Source organism: Amphiura filiformis, chromosome 7 (assembly GCF_039555335.1).
Source record: "Amphiura filiformis chromosome 7, Afil_fr2py, whole genome shotgun sequence".
NCBI classification, from domain to species: Eukaryota; Metazoa; Echinodermata; class Ophiuroidea; order Amphilepidida; family Amphiuridae; genus Amphiura; species Amphiura filiformis.
In genome coordinates, this window is record NC_092634.1 from 41,737,136 (window position 1) to 41,751,984 (window position 14,849).

The 14,849-nt window shown below is 33.7% G+C and overlaps 1 protein-coding gene across 8 annotated transcripts in view; it reads right to left on the minus strand.

The window, feature by feature from the left end:
- LOC140157181 (uncharacterized) overlaps nucleotides 1-14,849 on the minus strand; it is a 130,591-nt gene that overhangs the window by 87,867 nt on the left and 27,875 nt on the right. For 6 of the 8 annotated variants that reach the window (XR_011859644.1, XM_072180289.1, XM_072180288.1 and 3 more), the window contains one exon: nucleotides 11,718-11,844. Coding sequence is in view for 1 of the 8 variants with exons in the window: in XM_072180290.1 (XP_072036391.1) it covers nucleotides 10,374-11,618 (1,245 nt within the window). In the remaining 7 variants the exon portion in view is untranslated. Of the gene's footprint in view, nucleotides 1-9,738; nucleotides 11,845-14,849 lie in introns of those variants that run through there. The other 2 variants (XM_072180285.1, XM_072180290.1) reach the window with 2 other exon arrangements.

Sequence of the window (14,849 nt, forward strand, 5' to 3'; positions counted from 1 at the left end):
TTAAATCATCTTTTCAGTTTTTACCTTTTTTAATCAATTTAAAAGGGCATTTCGTGATCCAAAGCCTCATCCCCAACTTTTTTCAAAAAAGTTGAGATTTTTATACCCTGGAAACCTCTGACTACATAATGTTTACCGGTATATACCAAAACTTTCTTGCAGATTAATTCATTTAGCAAAAGTATCATCAAATTTGAATTTCATTCTGGTATACCAGAACGAAAATACAATGGCCTATGGGGCAGTGTAATCCACATAATCATGCATAACTCGCAAACACAAAATCGGAATCAACTCAAATTTTGGGAATAAGCTTTTTTCGTGGATTTCTACTGAAAAATGTCATAAAAAGATGCTAGGATCACGAAATCCTCCTTCAAGTTAATTTCTTGAATTTAATTGAATGTTTTACTTCATTTGTAATGCTTCTACACCTTTTGGATACAATGAAATACCTCTATGAAGTCATTTTATCTATTGCTAAAAATCATTTTCAAGGAACAGAATATTAAACAGTTTTTCCCATGATTTTACCACAGTTTTTTTTTTTTAATTTACACATCTGAAAATGTGTTTTGATTTTTTGGATCAACCTACTGACCCTCCAAAATGCATATCATGCATGTAACTCTTTTTTTTTTTTTTTGGAATTACAAAATATTATCTTGTTTTGCCAAATGAAACATAGCTAAATCTTAATCCTTTAGTTAGTCTAAATGGCAATAAAAGGCAAATCTTAATATACAGGGGAAAGAATTACGCATCGCACACTAGCACAATTAAACATGAATTTACAAATGGAAACGTAACATGCATAGGCAGATATACCAGAATAAAAACTCCGCACATATACCTGCCTGTGCTGGAGTTGAACCCCAGACCTATCGCTTGTCGGGCGAGCGCTCTACCACTGAGCTACACAGACTGTCCCTGATAAATAGGACTAAAGTCTGGTACTTATGGATATTAGCAGTCATGCGGGGTAAACAATACAAACAACCCATTACATACCAGTGTACGAGATCAATAAATGATGCTTACCCGCCAGCCTAATATAATCATACAAACAAGGGAAGAGTCCTATGCATTATACACTGGAACATGGAAACATTTAAACATTACAAACTAGTGCACGAGATCATATTAAATCAAATCAGTACCAATAAAAAAATAGAAAAAGTATTTTCTAAAAATTAAAATGAATAACTTTCTTTGACAATAAATTGTCTAGCTAATGCTTTTATTTTGTATATTCTTTCTTTCTCTTTTCTGATTCATACAATTATTGTAAATATTAACATTAAATCATAACATATCATTTTAAATATTTCAATGTATTTTACAATGATTCCATTTTACTTTATCTATTATCCTGTTTTCCTTTTGTATTCAACATTATTTGATCAATTTGTTTTTATTTCTTGAATAAATAACATCCATATAGGCATAGTTTTTCTAATATCATTGTATATTATGCTAGATTTGCAAACAGCAAAACATGCCAAAACAATTAGAACATTTTTGCTAAATGTTTTCTATTATATCACCCACATAAAGTGTACCTCAGGTTTATTTTGAACAAGTTGCAATTTTCCAATTAACAGATAAAGTTTGAAAATTTAATCCAGAAAGACATTTCACTGGTGCTTCTATCCATTTTAAATCTGGAATTAGATTCGGGATTTATTTATGCCCATCAGCCACATTCCCTCAGTTTTTTGTTTGTTTATACATATTTAGTGCTGCAGAATGGTGAATCATAGCAAACATATCGTGCACTTTGGATGAAAGTCCCAAAATTTACATATACGTAGCTCTTGATATGCTTAACAAATTGGACCCAGGGCCAATTTAAATTCATTCCAAGAAGGCCAGTATAGAGGTCATCGAATTGTATACAGGGATCAGATTTGAAAAATTGCTCCGATTGTTATCAAAATGGTCTCAAATTGTTCCTCTCAGCATAATATTCCCCTAGTAGGATAGGTTTTACATATGCAGAAAGTTTGCTTCCCAAGGTTACACTAGCCTTGATCAAGGCTTCCTCCTTACTTTTTCTCTATTCATGCTCTTCATAGGACCCATGTATAATCAGTGGTAGAAGTAGGCCTATCATATACTGGACTCTCTAAAATTTTTTAGTCAGGTCAGATTTTTTGTGTAGGACGAAAGCCTTGACGGGTTTGTAATTGGATTAAATCTGGCCCTACACAAATGAATGGGAGAGCAAATAATCTGCAACACAGATCTGAAGAAACCAATCACATGCTTCCCCTGTTTAAGTCACTGCTATTCGCTGTCGTAGTGCACGTTACAATATGACCGTTGCTAGGCCAACTGGATCACGCTTTCTTTGTTACCACTGATCGAAATGATCACAACACAAAGCCTATGGCATATATCAAAATTCGGAACAGGTGTATGAGCCCAGGCTTGGAGCAGTAACCAATGGTTACTAAAGTGCACTACGACAGCGAATTTGGGAATCATAACTTTTAAAAAGGACCAACTTTGAATTTAATTTTTTTTAAATTTAATGCTTCTGTTATGAAATGTTCAAATAGGAAGAACTTTCTGTATCCCATTCTTTGGAAATCAAGCTTAACCATCACAAATGAAGTGACATTATTTGTATAAATAATATATATTTCTTTTTACATTTTGTGTATAATTTGCAGTACAAACCTACTAAAATAAATGGACTTTCCCAGATTTTGAAAAATAACTGAAAGCCTCCCATGTATTATGTAATCAATTACCAACTGTCCTTGGCGCTGGCAACATGAGCTAGGGAGGAAGTGTGCCTTGTGGGGTGGGCGTGGTGGGCATTTTGCTCAAACACTACCCCTGCAGTGCACAGTATGCCTGGAGTAAAGTAAGATAAGAAAGTCCACTATCTGGCCTCAACAATTCAAATGTCAAATAAATTTTTACAAAGTTATGATGGTAAATAATTAAATTATTATAATTATTTCGAAAGAGTAACTTTTGAAACAGAAATTTTTGGAAGATGTTGCAAAGCTTCCATGAATTTTACATTCACTAAATGGACGCCAAAGGACTTGACGAAGCAAGTCTAAGCTTACACAGGCAAATAGGTCAAGACCATTACGCTCCATATCAAACGTTACATAGGCCTATTGACTATAACCAATTTTTATTATGAATTATTATGCGGAGAGTAAGAATTTGAGACCATTTTAACACCAATCAGAGCAAGTTTCCAAATTTGACACTTGTAGAGGTCAAACCTTGACCTTTGACCTTTTTGCTTATAACTTGAGAACCATACATCACAGATAGGTCAAACTATACTTTTTCTGAATCCTTATCACCATTGGAACACATTGGCATGGTTTAAAACACAATTTGAACAACTTTGAATTTTTTCACTGTAAAAAGTTCGATGACCTCTACCCGCCATCTTGGAATGAATTTAAATTGGCCCGGATCCAAATTTGTTAAGCGTATCAAGAGCTACGTCTGTGCCAATTTTGGGGCTTTTCACCAAAAGTGAACAATACTTTCACCATTCTTGAAAGCAAACTGAACTTCTCATTTTCTTCAATAACAATGTTAAGGGATCGGGACTGAGCGTTTTAAGCGTTTTGACTGTATTTTTTGTGGAACATGAGAGCACATCAGACATATCGAATTGCATTCTGAATACGAAGAATGTCTTTCTGATATCAAATAATTTACATTTTTTGAAATTCACGATATAATACAAATTTTATGACCAAAAAATTTCACATTTTTGATATACAACAGTCCTCGAAGTAAATTTTATAAATCTAATGATAATTATATTCTTAAAGTGTATGTAGCTGGGAGGAAAAGCTGACGATCAATTGAAAATTTTGACCTTTCATATTGAAGATATAGATTTTTTTCCCCAAAAGAAGTCTTTTTTTTTTGGTGTTTTGGGAAAAAAATCCATATCTTCAATACAAAAGGTCAAAATTTTCAATCGATCGTCAGCTTTTCATCCCACCTACATATATACATGTACACTTTAAGTATAAATCATCTGATTTATAAAGTTTACTTTATAAATTAAAGAGTACTGTTAAATATCAAAAATATCAATTTTTAATGATTTGCCATAAAATGTGTATTACATTGCGAATTTCAAAAAATCAAAATTATTTGATATCATCAGGACATTCGATCTTCATATTTAGAATGCAATTCAATAGGTCTGATGTGCTCTAATGTCCCACAATAAATACTGTCCAAACGTTCATACCCCATCTCTTAATAGAATCCATATCTGACATTTACAAATACAGTGTTATCATCTGCTAGCTGAAGAATTTTAATTTGTATCTCTTGCATGGTTTTTCACTAAAAGTGACATCCATAGCCATTCATTGAAATATAGCTATTAATATTGACATATGTGATCAGCTCCAACAAAACCGGGAACAAGTCGCCAGGCATGTTTTTGAGTCATAGGCCTTTGAAGATGACATTCCCGTGGAAAAAAATCAAATTTTGGAATTCTTAATGTCTTGGTATTTGACCTTGGGACTGAATGAACTTTCAAATCCTTACAAAGAGGTTTATTTAATCCTTACAAAGAGGTTTATTTAATCAATAATTGATTATAATCTTGCCGGAACAGGTCACATATATGGTTTTTATCAAATTTTAAAATTGCGATCCAAAACCAATTTTTTTTGACACTTCAACAGAAAATGTATTTCTAAAAAAACAATTTTTGTAAATCAATAAATAATATAGCACATTCATTATTCATGTGGGCATAGGCGTAGATCCTGGGGGGATAGGGGGTAAATCACCCCCCCCCCCAATATTTTGCCAGGGGGATGGTACTAGTGATGTGGTCGACATGCCTTATGTCGACATAATGTCGACGTCGGCACGTATGCCGACATGTCGACATCAAAAATCATGTCGACAAAAAAAAAAATTTTTTTTTTTTTTTTTTTAGTTTTTCAAAAATATTTTTGGCCAGAAAAGCAAGTTATAGGCCCAAACTGACTTTTATTCAAGGTTGAAACCAGAGAAATACTGCTACTCAAAAAAAAAAAAAAAAAAAATGCCAATTTTTTTTTACAAAGTTGGATGAACTTGTACATTTTGATTACCTTTGCTTCTATTGAACAGTCAGGGACACATTGAATTAGTATGCATTGCTAGCTGTTCAATAGAAACAAAAGTAATTAAAATGTACAACTTTTTCAAACTTTGTAAAAAAAAATTGGCATTTTTTTTTTTTTTGAGTAGCAGTATTTCTCTGGTTTCCAACCTTGAATAACAAGTCAGTTTGGGCCTATAACTTGATTTTCTGGCCAAATATATTTTTTGAAAATTAAAAAAAAAAATTTTTTTTTTTTTTTTTTTTTTTTTTTTTATGTCGACACACTGTCGACGTCGGTATACGAATCATATCGACATGTCGACAATAAAAAACGGTGCCGACCACATCACTAGATGGTACAATCATCCCCCCCCCCTATTTTTCCAGGGGATGCTACAATCATCCCCCCCCCCCCAATGTTGACACCTGTATGTGGGTTTCTGGCTAAATTAACATATTTGGCCATTTTAGCCCCCAAAGTGCAAATTTTGTCACACTCCGCATGAATTTAATTCATTTTTGCACCATAATTCAACGGTTTAGCTTCAATTTTTTCGCAAGCTTCGCGCACATTTGTACTGTAACCTTTAATTGTGTAGCCAAAATGTGCTGCATTCAATATAATTCAAGCAAATCTACGCCACTGTTAATGCGTTTTCTAAAAATAATAACTTGAAATAAGTCTTTGTACAAGTCTTCAGGCTTCTTTGTCACAGCATATGAAAAACACCATACAATGCATATGTTTTTGGCCCCTTTGACCAAAATTGCCCAAATATTAAAATTTGACTTTCATTGCCAGTTAGAACTAACTAAAAGATTATGATTTAGCTATGTTTTATTTGGCAAAACAAGGATAATATTATTTAAATCCAAAAAAATTAATGCTGTGTTGTTCTGGAAAAGGGAGAACAGTAACGGTACATATTTCCATGTGGAAGAAAAATGTGCAAATCGTGTTTACAAGGTTTATAGCAATTTCACCCTTTTGACCTTCGCAATTGAATTTTTGACCTGACACATGACCCACATCCAAACCCAAACACAACCTACATCATCACATATATCCATGTTGTGGATAATATACAAATATTACATGCCTATGAGTGTGATAGTACAAATTATATAAGGTCAAATTTTGACTTTTCTAGATCAGAAGGGGGGCAGAAGGGAGGAAGAAAATAATAAAATGTTAAAAAAATGCCCTGAGAAGTAAGAAACTTGTGCAAAATTAAAGCGATTTGGTAGACCATTTTGGCACTATTACTGCGTAAAATTTAAGTTTGAAGAGTTGAAAAAGCCCAAAATTTGTGAAATGATGATCCATGAAGCCTTTAGTTGTCATGTTTTCCCTATTATTGTAGGCCTATAAACTGTGTTCAACATAGAGCCTAAATTGGCAAATGTCGAAAGGAGAAGCGAAAATGGTCACTTGTTTATCCACTACGGATTGGGGTGTCTGAGGGGGTGAGGGAAAATTTTGCAAAATTAAAAGTCCAATTGAAGCCATTTGGTGCATCATTTAAACAGAAAAAAAGACCCAAACTCAATTTGCTAAATTGCAAACTGACACTATACAGGGTGTCCCAGAAAAAATTACCGGGCGAATGAATTCGAACGTAAGTCGAGAAATAGACATACGAATCCAAACATCTGAACATCAGCGTGCAGCCCATCATATTCTGCATCTTATACGCCAATTTTACTGGAATCGGTTGAATGATTGTAAAGAAATGAGTGATTACATAACGCATGGGTCAATTCACTTCATTCCAAGTTTGAAAGAAAGATCATTCAACACAATGCGCACTAGTGATTAACTGTCAATGGGCTTCATTTTTTGTTCTGTGAAATTATTTCGTTCTTTTAAAACTATCTGTTTCTTGCAAAACATTTTATTAGGTTTTGTTCAAATTTGAAAATCTGCACGATATTGAAAATGAAAGCTTGCATGTAAGATGATGCTCGGTTTTTGTAAATATCTTTTTTTTTTCGTTAATGTTGATGTTAAAGAATTATTGCAAAAAGATTTCCAGCTGGCTTAAAACAATTCTCACACACAATGTTTTCGGAATATTTCCAAGAAATTGTAATGCAAAGTTTAAATCTTTTAAAACTTCAACATTCATGTTGCATGATATCAAAAATCACACGTAAAGCTGTAAGCACTTGATCATTGTCATTCTTGGCATTTCTTTGGAAAGTTAAAATATAACATATTTTGCACAACCTAAAGAATTAAAGTTGGAAAGCTTCCAATTGCAGAAATCAAGGTTTTCTCGGACTAACTATTATTCATCTTCAGTGAAAGCATGAATGACATAACATCGTCGGATTATAAAATAGATAATGCGGACTAAATTTAATGAGATACACAAACTTTATGAAGCGGTGAGCGTGTATGAAAAAAGCGCCTGTTGATCAAACTTGGAATGAACTGCATTGGTGCACGCATTATGTAATCGTTCATTTCTTCGCAACCATTCAACCGAATCAAATAAAATTTCCGCATGAGATGCACAATAAAAAAGGCTATGCGCTACATTTTAAATGTTTTGATTCTGATGTCTATTTATCGACTTACGTTCAATTTTATTCACTCGGTAATTTTTTCTGGGACACCCTGTATAAGTCTTTAGACTCCCAATCACTAAATGTGATGTGCCCTGCATATCAGGAGTAAGTCCTAAATCTAAATGTCAAAAGCCGAGAATAAATGCACAATATTGAGTGTTTCTCTATTCAATTCTTGCAATATGGTCATTTTCACAGTAAAGGGTCTAACTTTTGATTTTTAGGGTCAAAATTTCAAACCACTTAAATATGTTTCTGTTTACTGTAATCATGCATAGAAGCAACTCAAATTCCAGTAAAATAATGCTTCTAGGCGTAAACCTTTTGATTTCTTATAAAAAAATTGACATTTCCATAACATTTTGATTAAAATCTAAGAAAAATGTATTTTACATAAGCTCAGAAAATTATGACATGAAAGCTGGAAAACATGTGAAATCCCATTCCAAAGTAAGTCAACAGATATAAGATAAATTTTATACCATGTTTTGCTATGTTTGTAATTGCAATTTTGAAAATTTTTAACATCAAGGGTCATTTGCAATGGAAATTTCCCAACCTTAAACATATTTTTAAAGTTTTAATTGGGTTCCTAAAATAATTTGAATGTCTAACTTCATGTACAAATACTACTTGATGAAAGGAACCTCCCAGCCAAGTTTCACAGAAATTAGAGTTATTTTTTAGAATTGGCAATTCAAGCGATTTGTGTTTCGGAGGCTTAAGTTAACAACACAGGTGATCATAAAAGTAAAATATTTGGCTAACTACTACAAGTTGACATGAAAAAATAGGTAAAAAATATCACAATTACCAATTTTCATGCTTTGCTTCTAAGTATTGAATTTCAGCTGTGACAAAAATTAAATTATCACAGCAAGTCATTTTTTTTTGTTTCGGAGGCTTCATGTTAACAATGGATAAACATTGCAGAAGTAGTTTTTTTGAAAACAACACTGTTGGGATCATCTAAGCTGTTATTTTCTTGTGTGTATTGAATCAATGATTCTATGCAGCAGATATTGTAGATTTATAACATGGTAATTTTTTCACCCATTTGTTAAAGTATGGTGTTATTTGCATGTGAAGCCTCCAAAATGGACTTTCTTGGATATCAGTATATTTTTCAAACATTAACCATAATATCATTTTTTTTTTAAATTTATGACATTCTGCACATATCATGTAACAATTACAATGCAGATATCAATATGGAACACACTAATTTAGATATGCATAGATGATAATTAACCTTATTGTTGTTTCAGAGGCTTCATTTGTTTCGGAGGCTTCAATTGTTAACGGAAAGTTTGTATCAAACGGTGATATATATCTCCATGATTTAAAAACAAGTGACTTGAGGATCTACTTTGCTACATTTTGATAAACAGATTGGATGAGCTCTTTTATTTATATTTGCCCAAGCTTGCTGAACAGTTTGAAGTGAAGAAATAACCAAGAATTATGAACCAAAGCTATACCCACAAAGTTTGTTAACAATTGTTAACGGAAAATGAAGCCTCGAAACGACAAATCTCAAGTCCGGTTCTCAAAAATACAGGGCTGTTCACAATTAAATCTAATGTGGCAGTGTTTACTGAACATATGACCGTACTTTCAGGATAAGATAAATTATCCATGAACTAACTGAAGAAAACACAGGGTTTTACAAAAATGTTACTGTTTTTTATAGTTTTTCAAAATGGCAATATTAGGTACATTTAAGCCTGCTAAAACTGAACGCAGTAACTCCCGAAGATGATTATGCTACCCAAGGTAGCTGCTAACTAGATGACTTATGTGGCCAAAAATCATGGAATTCTGTGGCTTTATTAGAACACTACGGATCAAAATGTTAAAAATCATCCAAAGCTACACCCTTTACCGTGAAAATGACCATATTTGAAAGTGTACGTTTTCAAGATTTTGTACGTGTTGGAGTTTGGGACTTTGGATTTGAAGGGGTCTGCAAAGTACCTGAACGCGTAAATACGCATGTTTTGTGCGTTAAAGTAGACCCTGACTACATACAGCACAAAGACAAATGACTTCCAGGGTAGTGTACCATTAAAACTTTATTTTGTTCATACCGCCTGAACTAAACAAACATTTCAGATCTAATTTTTTACTGCACTGGAGTTATGAGCAAAAATGAGTGCTTCTACCAGGTAAATTGGGAGTGATAAGACTAAAATTTGGGTCACACACTTCAAAGTACATTGTGAGAATTGTCACAAAAGTGTGAGAATTGTCACAAAAGTGTGAGAATTGTCACAAAAGTGTGAGAATCGTCACAAAAGTGTGAGAATCGTCACAAAAGTGTGAGAATCGTCACAAAAGTGTGAGAATCGTCACAAAAGTGTGAGACTACATGCAGTTTGGTGTCAGTTCTGATGTGAATTTTCTTTAAATCTTATTTGAAAACATCAATTCACTCAGTGCTCTTACTAGCCAGTAGCCAATAGCCATAGTATCTCTTTTGGTGTATGTTTCAATGTTGTAATAGACAGGTATTTCTAGTAACGCATTTCTGACAACGCTCACACTGAAAAGGTTTATCTGCAGCTAGATCTGACATAATGAACAAGGACCCTTCTGTCAGCAAAACATTTTCTGACAGTACTCAAACAAAAATGGTTTCTCTTTGGTGTTTTAATATTACAGTTGTGACAAAAAACACTTCCGACGATATTCACTGATATGGTATCTCTTTGGTATGAGTTCTAATATGTTTTTTCAGATGACTGTTTTCAGTAAAACATTTCTGACAGTACTCACACTGAAAGGGTTTCTCTTTGGTATGAATTCTAATATGGCGCGCAAGGCCATATTTGTCACGAAAATATTTCTGGCAGTACTCACACTGAATGGGTTTCTCTTTGGTGTGAATTCTAATATGGCGCGCAAGGCCATATTTGTCAGCAAAACATTTCTGACAGTACTCACACTGAAAGGGTTTCTCTTTGGTGTGAATTCTGATGTGTCTTTTAAGACTAGAGTTCTGACAAAAACACTCATGACAATATTCACACTGATATGGTTTCTCTTTGGTATGAATTCTGATATGGCACACAAGGCCATATTTGTCACGAAAATATTTCTGACAGTACTCACACTGAACATGCTGAATGGGTTTCTCTTTGGTGTGAATTCTTATGTGTCTTTTAAGACTAGAGTTCTGACAAAAACACTCATGACAATATTCACACTGATATGGTTTCTCTTTGGTATGAGTTCTGATGTGGCACACAAGATCACTTCTGACAGCAAAACATTTCTGACAGTACTCACATTGAAATGGTTTCTCTTTGGTGTGAGTTCTGATGTGTCTTTTTAGAGTATAGTTATGAGTAAAATATTTCTGACAATATTCACACTGATACGGTTTCTCTTTGGTATGAATTCTGATGTGGCCCACAAGGACACTTCTGTCAGTAAAACATTTCTGACAGTACTCACATTGAAATGGTTTCTCTTTGATGTGAGTTCTGATGTGCCTTTCCAGATCAGACTTGGTAGTAAAACACTTCTGACAATATTCACACTGATACGGTTTCTCTTTGGTATGAATTCTGATGTGGCCCACAAGGACACTTCTCCTAGCAAAACATTTCTGACAATAATTGCACTGAAAGGGTTTCTCTTTAGTGCAAAAACTATTGTTAACAAAACATTTTTGACAATATTCACATTCATTTTGTTTCTCTTTGATGTTCAAGCAGTTATTACATTGGTACCATAGGATCCTGTGGTTACTCAAATGTCTTTTCAGCTCACCATTGTTTGACAAGCTTTTCTGGCAAAAATTACTTTTGCCTCTACGAGCCCGCACATATTTAATCAGATGTCTGTTAACATGGGTTTTCAATTTCTCCAAAGAATAATGCTCAAGTCCGCAAAATGCACAAGAAAATGGTTTCAAATATTCCAATGCCATCTGTTGCTACATGTACTTACAACAGGTATTTACAGTGAACTTTAGATGAACCCAACAACATATAAAGATGTAGTTATTAAATGTACACCTCAGACCCACCAGCAGTCAATTCTAAGTCAAGTCCTTGAGTGGAACTCCAAGTACTACCAGGCCACAATCCTCACTGGCTTCTGTCTTTAGTCCTGATTCTACTTCTGACTGCAGATACATCGGTGAATCAAACTACCTGAAACATTAAAAAAACATTTTTTTGATGTTATTGCTTGTTGCATCCTTAACAGATTGAAACAGAATGGTCTTTTTATTTTCAATGCAAGTCACATATCACATTGCCCGGCAAACAAAAATTCTTCAACTTTTCTTCTTATCTTATTTTGGTTTGTGATGATTGACACACAAATATACACAATTTTCAAGAAATCTGATACAATAAAAGTGCTTTCAAGACTTGAACAGTGCATCAGTGATGGGAAGGTATGGATGATTCAGAACAAACTGAAACTCAATGACTCAAAAACAAAACTTATCCACATTACTTCCAGATTCATGAATTCTACTCAAATTCCACCTGTGACAATTGGTATCTCTCTCCTGAGGCTCGTGATCTGGGCATCCTTTTGGATGATAAACTCACTCTGAACAATCATGATACAAACATTTGTCATACTGCAACTTACACAATCTGGCCGAAGATCAGCCAAATTTAAAATATTTTGACAATACTCAAAACTGAACGACTTGTCCATGCCTTTATAACTTACATCTCGACAACTGCAACTCGCTTCTTTATGGCCTACCTAGTGCTTAGATTGACAAACTTGAATAAATTCAAAATACTTCCGCACGTCTCATCATCAGAACAAATAAATCTGATCATATTTCCGGCGTCTTAGAACAATTACATTGGTTAGCTATCCAAAAACACATCATTTACAAGATTCTTCTCACATACAAAGCCATCAATGTTCAGTCACCAGAATATGAAGAGCTTTGTTTCAAAACCCCTTACATCCACTTTTGGCCGAAATTGAGTTATTGGCATAATTTTATAGTGTGGGTAAAAATACACATTTTGGTGGTGGTTTGACCTTCATACTACCTTCCCTTTCAGAGGTATCGCATATTTCCCGTTTGGGAAATCTTAGGGAATTTCCAGAAATCTGAACTTAAAATGAACATAGAATTGTTTTGTTTTAATTTTTTGATGTATAATGGTAGTCTGGAATGTTCTTTACCTATTAAAACCAAAAGGAACTGTTTTTGGGTCACTATGTTTGAAAAAATCATTTTAATGAACAAAAGGTGTAGCTTCGAAATACCAAAAAATGCCATTTTCCCTTAATTTAATTAAAAATTTATAATTAAAAAAGTAAATGAGATATTTAAATTTTTCTTTTTCATTTTCAAAGCATTAGACGAGTTACATAATGTAGTGCAAACAAATGGGCTCAAATTTGATTGCAAAGGTGGTTTCTAGAAAAGGGGTAAATTTATTTTGTTGCAAAACCCCTTACATCCACAAAAGGTGCAATATAAAAGAAATAATAAAATAAATAGGAAGGCTTGAAAATTGTATCAAACCTATTCTTTTAGTTTCTATTCATCAACACTTTATCCAAACCCAAATTGAATCAAATCGAACAAGTAATACTTGCACAATTAAAAAAAGCCGTTTTTCTCAAAAAGTCAAAAGTGGATGTAAGGGGTTTTGCAACAAAGCTCTTCATATATTGCTGAACATTCTAACTTCTTATGCCAAGCGTGCCTTCTCAGTTGCCGATCCCACACTATGGAATAAGTTACCAATTCAGCTGTAGCTTTATGACTGCCAGCAAACCTATGGCCAGCTATTGTGCTGTCAGGTGGCCAAAATTTCACAATTCATATTACATTTTTAAAAGGTATCCCTGATGGGAAGACACCACAACTGTAATGCTTCTCTATCCAGGGGTGTCTATTCTTCCAGAAAATCTTTATTATTCTTTAAGAAACCCGATTGCTTAAATAAAACGAACAAAATATACTTGTGCGCATTGTGTTGAATGACCTTTCTTTCAAACTTGGAAAGAAGTGAATTGACGCATACAGTATGTAATCACTCATTTCTGCGCAATCAGTCAACCGATTCAAGTAAAATTAGCTTATACATGCAAGATGCATAATAAGATGGGCTACACGCTACTTTTATGGATTTTGATGCTTATTTCTCGACTTGCGTCTAAATTCATTCACCCGCTAATTTTTATCTGGGACACCCTGTAGTATTATACAATGCATTATGTCACCTCACTAATATCAATGTACATCAATGCCATGGTGCCAAGCTTCACACGCATTTGAGTGATAATTGTTTTGCGCACTTACTTAATGTTTAATATGGAGCACTTTTTTTTTTTCAATATTTTGTCAAATTGATGTTGAATGTTCTATTCTATATTATTTGGCAATATAGTGTCTTTTGCCCACAGTACATCCAAAGTTGTAATTTTTTTTTTGATCCCAAAGGTCAAATATTTTATTCCTGATTCAACTCTGCACCTGCCCGAGGGCTTCGCAGGGTGCAGAGGTTTGACAGTAATTTTTCCTTTTTGGACATAATGTACGATCTTATAATATGAATTTGGTTAATTTTTTTCAAACCTGATTTTTTTTTTTTTTTATTTGTAATATTTACACATGTCCTAACTTGCACCTAAATGGAATCAGCCAAATTTGTTGTTTGTAAGAAATTATGACTTATTGTCCTCCTATAGAACTGCGTGTTAAACGGCCAAAATAACAAGCAGTGTTTACATCGTTATTTCAGCTCAAAATGGACAGAAACCATTCCCGATCATTATTACTAGTATTATTTCAGCATTTTGAGTATATAATGACAAATTTAAAATTGGAAGGAAATCGTACATTAAACCTTTAAAAGGCATTCGATTGTTTCAATAGAATCTTTGATTAGGAAGCACAATGAGGTGGTACCAATTTTATATACCAAATCTTAAAGAATTATTTTCAAATGTCCGACCTGTGTATTTCCTATCGATTACAAATTGCTGTGTGTCAGTCATATAATATACATAGGCACATCGTATAGGACTGGTAGGGAGTCTAAATTACAGTATGTGGTTATCGACGAGTTACAGGAACAACAGAAACCAGTTGTGAAGGAGACTACATGCATCGCTAAAAAAACAGTCAACTTTAAGACAAATAGGTGAAAAAGGACATGCACTCATG